The 7,894-nt window shown below is 44.9% G+C and overlaps 1 protein-coding gene and 2 long non-coding RNA genes across 3 annotated transcripts in view; 2 read left to right on the top strand and 1 right to left on the bottom strand.

The window, feature by feature from the left end:
- The window catches only part of LOC112075174 (noelin-3), a 10,326-nt gene extending 5,165 nt beyond the window's left edge, over positions 1-5,161 (top strand). The window contains 3 exon segments of the mRNA XM_024142202.2: positions 434-653; positions 1,862-1,968; positions 4,210-5,161. Coding sequence (XP_023997970.2) covers positions 434-653; positions 1,862-1,968; positions 4,210-4,887 — 1,005 coding nt within the window. The 3' untranslated portion in view covers positions 4,888-5,161.
- A 176-nt stretch (positions 5,162-5,337) lies between these two features.
- On the bottom strand, positions 5,338-5,511 carry LOC139025646 (uncharacterized). Its single transcript, XR_011477262.1, has 2 exons — positions 5,475-5,511; positions 5,338-5,413 (listed from the first exon to the last, which is right to left on the bottom strand). It is a non-coding gene; the product is annotated as an uncharacterized lncRNA (long non-coding RNA).
- LOC139025647 (uncharacterized) lies at positions 5,468-6,264 on the top strand. Its single transcript, XR_011477263.1, has 2 exons — positions 5,468-5,801; positions 5,859-6,264. It is a non-coding gene; the product is annotated as an uncharacterized lncRNA (long non-coding RNA).
- The last annotated feature ends 1,630 nt before the right edge of the window (positions 6,265-7,894 follow it).

A 7,894-nucleotide genomic window follows, 5' to 3' on the forward strand; every position in this document is an offset into this window, starting at 1 on the left:
TTCGGTATGCTAATACGTGATGATGTATCCGGAAGCTAATGATGATGTTCCGGGATGCTAATGTTGGGAGTGTTCCGGGATGCTAATGATTGGTGTTCCGGGATGCTAATGATTGATGTTCCGGGATGCTAATGATTGATGTTCCGGGATGCTAATGATTGGTGTTCCGGGATGCTAATGATTGGTGTTCCGGGATGCTAATGATTGATGTTCCGAGATGCTAATGATTGATGTTCCGGGATGCTAATGATTGGTGTTCCGGGATGATAATGGTTGATGTTCCGGGAAGCTAATGATTGGTGTTCCATGCAACATTTTGTCCGCTGGGCTTGTGTTTGTCCTTCCACAGGATTTGAACTGAAAGGAATTGAACCCTATGTTTCCCCAGGAGTTGAACTGAATTGAATTGAATCCTGTGTTTCCCTCCCTATAGGAGTTGAAGGGTAAGATGGATGCCCTACAGCCTCTGATCCCTGTGTTGGAGCAGTACAAGACTGATGCCCAGCTCATCGTCCAGTTTAAACAGGAGATCAGGAACCTGTCCATGGTGCTCACAGCCATCCAGGAGGAGATAGGAGTCTACGACTCTGAGGAACTACAACAGAGGGTCTTGAATCTGGAGAGCAGGCTACGCAACTGCATGGGCAAACTCAGTGAGTCACAAGCAAACACACGGACAGACACACCAGTGGCGGTTTGTGACGTTCAGGATTATTTTTTTGAGCACGGTTTCTATTATAGCATATTGGATGACTGTCATTCATATTCTATTTACCCAGCTCAAATTTACAGCGATAGGTTTAAGGCTACTACAGTGGCTTGCGAAAGTATTCACCCCCCTTGGCGTTTTTCCTATTTTGTTGCCTTACAACCTGGAATTAAAATAAATGTTTGGGGGGTGTGTATCATTTGATTTACACAACATGCCTACCACTTTGAAGATGCAAAATATTTTTAATTGTGAAACAAACAAGAAATAAGACACAGAAACAGAAAACTTGAGCATGCATAATATCTGAGCCATATCTGATCTTGTGAAGGCTACTGGATACGCACATGGGTTAATCACACATAGACAACATCGGCCTGAACTTGTGAAGACCTTTGGACAGGAATCTTAGCTAATCAGTTATAGGCACCATTAGACCGGCAGTAGGAGTGTACGTGTCTGTGTGTCACTCCACCAATAGAATCTATGCCCCAATGTCTGAGCCAATAAGAGAATGGAAACTAAGCAAGACAACCAGATTCATAAAGTGGAGTGGCGATGTTATGTAGGGGTAAGACTGTATAAAAGCAGAGCACTAAGAATGGAGATTCAGTTCTTCCATGGAATTGCTTTTTGTAATGAAGTCTATTTGAATTCACAAGCACCTGGTATCTGAGAAATATTTGATTCAATAGGATGACTACATTCCTGTAGTAACCATGCCAATTGCACACCTCAAAACTTGAGACATATTTGGCATTGTGTTGTGTGACAAAACTGCACATTATAGAGTTACCTTTCATTGTCCCCAGCACAAAGTACACCTGTGTAATGATCACGCTGTTTAATCAGGGAATAAGGAATAGCTATAGTGCACTAGTTTTGACCAGAGCCCTATTCCCTATATAGTGCACTAGTTTTGACCAGAGCCCTATTCCCTATGTAGTGCACTAGTTTTGACCAGAGCCCTATTGGAATAAGGAATAGCGTTCCATCACAGATTAACTAGATAACAGGTGGAGTGTTCCAGTGGTCAGAGGCATGACATGAGCTGTTAAGAACTAACACAGTCAGGGGAAATCTAACCTGAGTGTGTGTGTGTGTGTGTGTGTGTGTGTGTGTGTGTGTGTGTGTGTGTGTGTGTGTGAACAGCATGTGGTAAACTGATGAAGATCACTGGACCTGTGACGGTGAAGAACTCTGGTTCACGGTTTGGAGCTTGGATGACTGATCCACAGGCCTCCCCTAGAAACAACCGGGTGAGTGGAGGAAGGACCGACCGACCGACCGACCGACAGACCGACAGACAGACAGACAGACAGACAGACAGACAGACAGACAGACAGACAGACAGATATATAGATCGTTTCTCAGACCAGGGGGTTTGATCTAAACACAGACACAAGTATGACACCTCAGTTTCAAGGGTGTTTATTTCAACCGAAAAATAAAATAACCCGGTTTTCTCCAGGAGACCCGGGTTACCACCTTCTGGCCCGCGGGGAACGCTGTCTCCTCTGGGGTAGAACACCGGGCCCCTCGGTTCTGGCAGACCGTGAGGACGTCTATCCAGTAGCAACCTCTCACCTCTTCCAACCTCTCCCCTCTTCCAACCTCTCACCTCTTCCAACCTCTCACCTCTTCCAACCTCTCACCTCTTCCAACCTCTCACCTCTTCCAACCTCTCCCCTCTTCCAACCTCTCACCTCTTCCAACCTCTCCCCTGTGCTGCCCTCCTGGCAGCTTTATGGGCCCCGTACGGCTGGTGGGCAATCAGCCCCTAGATTACTCTCCAGCCTCAATCAGCCCCGATTAGTCCTGGCCGGTGGACCCGTCGAGACCTGGCACGTCCAGCAGAGGTAGCCACCGCCGCGTGATGTAGACTCCGTCTGTCAACAGGCCTCAACGAGACTCCCCCTGGTGGCTAGTTCGTGGTACGCCACAATAGATAGATTAGACAGATTAGACAGATTAGATAGATAGATAGATAGATAAGATAGATGAGATAGATAGATAGATCTAGAGATAGATAGATAGATAAAATAGACAGATAAGATAGACAGATAAGATAGACAGATAAGATAGATAGATAGATAGATAGATAGATAGATAGATAGATAGATAGATAGAGTTCATGTGTGTAATATCTATGAATAATTATAAACTGGGTGGTTCGATCCCTGAATGCTGATTGGCTGACAGCCATGGTATATCAGACTGTATATTATGGGTATGACAAAACATGTATTTGTACTGTTCTAATTACATTGGTAACCAGTTTATAATAGCAATTAGGCACCTCAGGGGTTTGTGGTATATGGCCAATATACCATGGCTAAGGACTGTGTTCAGGCACTCCGCGTTGTGTCATGCAGTGTCATGCATAAGAACAGCCCTTAGCTGTGGTATAACCCCCCCCTGGTGCCTTATTGCTTAAATATACCATTGGGCAGGTCTAACTACATCATACTGCTGCTGTTTTCAAAGTGATGGAAAGGCATTTGAGACAAAGAGCTGATGTGGCTTTGTCCAATCTTCTGTTTTGGCTGTGGGTCTTTCCACGAAAAGAGGGCCTTTTGGGTCCCTTTGATATTTTAAGTAGAAATTGTGCACCAATATTGAATTTTAAAAGCTTGTTATATTACACAAAGTGCCCTTTAATACAGACCACATGGATAATTCAGTAATTTTTATTTAAATAAAGACTTGTTAAAAAGTGACACAATTCAGTATTTTGACCCTCCGTCAACCCTGTGTCACTTCTAGGAATATTTTAACCCACTTAATCCCAAAATGTATCGCAAGTTTGCACCATCATTGTAAAACACTAGTTATTTTTGTTTCTTTGACAACGTAATTTCTAAAGATAATAGTGATTCATTTACGTCTGTCCCTCATTTTATGGTCAACACTTTAACGTGGACTGAATTCTCCTCTTAATATGGTAAAACTATTTCTTTACAGTATATTTTTTTCAAAAGAAACATGTAATTGTCAAATAATAGCTTTAAAGTAGGTGAGCTGGTTACATTTTTTTTGTCCATTTTCTGGTGTTTTGGGGTGGAAAACTGAGTGGAACGAGCATTACACGTCACTAATAGATAGACAGACTAGAAATGTAAAATATATTTTAAAAAATATGTGAAGCTGGCCTTCAATTGTCATTCCGTGTTGCATAGAACACTCTTCTACCATTCCTCCTGTCACAAGGGAATTTATGGCTGATCCAAGATGAACCCTGTTACTTCATTTGATACTTAATATGCACTTATTACTATAGTATGTATTGTTATTTAACCTCTTGAGATGGGAAAACATGTTATTTTTTTAATGAAGCTTAACGTACTTTTTATGACAGAATGTTGAAATTCGGTATAAAATAGTTACAGTACATTTCAAAAGGATTGGTGGAACGACCCATGTGCTATGTTGTGACTAATGTACGTACAGAGTAGACCTTTAAATTGCTAAAGTTCTCTTGTACTTGTGTTGTAACCCAGGTCTGGTACATGGATAACTACACCAACAACAAGATCGTCAAAGAGTACAAGTCCATAGCAGACTTTGTTTCCGGGGCCGAGTCTCGAACCTACAACCTGCCGTTCAAGTGGGCCGGGACCGACCACGTGGTGTACAATGGTTCTCTGTACTACAACAAGGCCCAGAGCAACATCGTGGTGTGTTACCGCTTCGAGACGGGCCGCGTTGTGACCCAGAGAGCCCTGGAGAAGGCCGGCTTCCACAACGTCTACCCTTACACCTGGGGAGGCTTCTCCGACATAGACCTCATGGCCGACGAGCTGGGCCTGTGGGCCGTCTACGCCACCAATCAGAACGCAGGAAACATCGTCATCAGCCAGCTCAACCCGGAGACACTACAAATCCTCGGAACCTGGAACACGGAATATTCCAAACGGAACGCGGGGGAGTCCTTTATGATCTGCGGAACACTCTACATCACTAACTCTCACCTGACTGGCGCTAAGGTCTACTACTCGTACTCCACCAAGACCTCCAGCTATGAGTACACAGACATCCCCTTCCATAACCAGTACTTCCACATGTCCATGTTGGACTACAACGCCAGGGACCGGGCTCTGTACGGCTGGAACAATGGACACCAGGTTCTGTTCAACGTCACGTTGTTCCATATCATCAAGACAGAGGACGATTCCTGAGGAGGAAGAACCTCAGAGGAACCCACTGGAACACTGACTAACATTCCTGGTGTTCCGGTGTTCCGTCAGTCATTGTGGAAGTTCTATCTAATTGGTATTTTTTGCTCTCTTCTTTTGACAATCCATCTTCGGATCTATTGGCTTCCCTTTCAAATTCCTAATGCAAGAATTACTAAAGATGTTGGCCTCCGAACTCTGAACTGTCTCCCAATGTCATGACAGAGTCATGATATTCTCTGGTAGTCCTACCTAGCAACCCCAATGTTAAATAATCTGGCCCTCTATTGATGACATCATGCCCTGACAGTCTTCCTCTTGGGTTTTTTAAAATTCATTTTCCTCTCTTTTCCTCACAAGCCTTTATTTTCACTGTATCCCTTTCCTTTCAGCTACTCTACACTGGACTTTATGAGAGATTTTCTGGGCTTGGATACCATTTCTCTGATTGGCTGGGCTTGGGTAACATGCCTCTGATTGGCTGGGCTTGGGTAACATGCCTCTGATTGGCTGGGCTTGGGTAACATGCCTCTGATTCCGGCGTGCCTTGGTAAAATGCCTCTTGATTGTCTGGGCTTTGGGTAACATGCGTCTGATTGGCTGGGCGCTGGGTAACATGCCTCTGATTGGATGGGCTTGAGGTAAATGCCTCTGATTGGCTGGGCTTGGGTTAACATGCGTCTGATTGTGTGGGCTTGGGTAACATGCCTCTGATTGGCTGGGCTTGGGTAACATGCCTCTGATTAGCTGGGCTTGGGTAACATGCGTCTGATTGGCTGGGCTTGGGGTAACATGCCTCTGATTGGCTGGGCTTGGGTACATGCCTCTGATTGGCTGGGCTTGGGTAACATGCCTCTGATTAGCATTGGCTGGGCTTGGGTAACATGCCTCTGATTGTCTGGGCTTGGGTAACATGCGTCTGATTGGCTAGGCTGGGTGACATGCCTCTGATTGGATGGGCTTGGGTAACTTAGCTTTTGTATCCATTGTAACAGTATCAATAGGAGTCTGCCTTATTCAGTGCCGTCTGTTCTGTAAGTCCATAGGATAACAGGTGCCCTGTCCTGCATGAATGTCTATGATAGCATGTCTAGCTCTCTGTGGCTTGCATCCCAAATGGCACCCTAGGTCCCAAAGGGCTCTGGTCAAAAGTAGCACACTGTATAGGGAATAGGATGCCATTTGGGATGCATTCTACGGCTGTCCTGATAGCATCTATAACTCTGTCTGTGGACTCGCTCGGCAACCATCTCTCCTTTCCCACTGTAACACAATGAATGATTTTTGTCTGATTAAACGGTATATGGATGAACAGGAAAATACACATTTATATACATAATTAGTGTTACATTATGGAAATAAAGTTATTATTGTTTTTGATTAAGTTTTGTAGCTAGAGAATTGATTTTCTCCGAATATTACTTTGTGTTTCTGTAACGATGCTCGTTGGTGGAAGGAGAGGAGGACCAAAATGCAGCGTGGTAAGTGTTCGTCATATTTTAATTGCTAACTGAACACTACACAAAAATAACAACGAGGAGAAAACGAAACAGTTCTGCGAGGTGAACAGACACTAAAACAGAAAAATGAACACCCACAATCAAAATGGGGAAAACAGGCTACCTAAGTATGATTCTCAATCAGAGACAACGATAGACAGCTGACTCTGATTGAGAACCATACCACAACATAGAAAAAGAACATAGACTACCCACGCCAACTCACGCCCTGACCAAACTAACACAAAGACATAAAAAAGGATCTAAGGTCAGAACGTGACAGTTGAACTGGATTATTACTATGATGTAGTATATTTATTTTGTAACTTGATGAAGAATCGATTGTCTGTGATAACACATTATGCTAACAGTGATCTCTATGGGCCCTATTCAGATTTAAGATAAGTTGACTTAATATGGACTTAAGTCAAACATTTTGCTTTAAAGATGGGAAGGCGCCGAACGGGGAAACAGCGCCACTGGCCGCCCGGTTAAAAAAAAAAAATGACAGTACATATTGTGTTGTTCTATCGAGCGTACAATAGTGTCAGAGCAATGATGTCAGAGCAATGATGTCAGAGAAATGATGTCAGGGAAATGATGTCAGAAAAATTATGTCAAAGCAATGGTGTCAGAGGGTAAATGAGCTCAGAATTGCAGGAGAATAGCAGAGTAAATGAGCTCCTATGGTGATTACCATTCTATCAGGTCTGACCTGAAAGTTGTTGCCATGGTGTGCAGATGACCATAAACCAAAGCACCCTGACCTCTCCACCAGAATCCCTCCCCACCAGAATCCCTCCCACCAGAATTCCTCCCCACCAGAATCCCTCCCACCAGAATCCTCCCCACCAGAAATCCTCCCCACCGGAATCCCTCCCACCGAATCCCTCCCCTCTAGAATCCCTCTCCCCACCGGAATCCCTCCCCTCATAGGAATCCCTCCCCACCAGAATCCCTCCCACCAGAATCCCTCCCACCAGAATTCCTCCCCACAGAATCCCTCCCCACCGGAATCCCTCCCCACCGAATCCCTCCCACGGAATCCTCCCTCTAGAATCCTCCCCCACCGGAATCCCTCCCCTCTAGAATCCCTCCCCTCTAGAATCCCTCCCCACCGGAATCCTCCCTCCAGAATCCCTCCCACCGGAATCCTCCCTCTAGAATCCCTCCTCTAGAATCCCTCCCCTCTAGAAGCCCTCCCCTCTAGAAGCCCTCCCTCCAGAATCCCTCCCTCCAGAATCCCTTCTCCAGAATCCTCCCCTCCAGAATCCCTCCTCCAGAAAACCCTCCCTCCAGAATCCCCTCCCTCTATAAAAATCTCCCTCCAGAATCCCTCCCTCCAGAAACCCTCCCTCCAGAAGCCCCCACACACCCACCAGCAGCTCCAGGGTGAATTTTTCCCTAGACCCGTGGTCTAGACCCGTGGTTCCCAACATTTTTTTAACTGTACCACACCTTAATATATAAAATTCTGCGGCACACCTAAATGTCCTAATTTATTTATTTAG

This window comes from Salvelinus sp. IW2-2015, unplaced genomic scaffold, assembly GCF_002910315.2.
Source record: "Salvelinus sp. IW2-2015 unplaced genomic scaffold, ASM291031v2 Un_scaffold3015, whole genome shotgun sequence".
NCBI lineage: Eukaryota > Metazoa > Chordata > Actinopteri > Salmoniformes > Salmonidae > Salvelinus > Salvelinus sp. IW2-2015.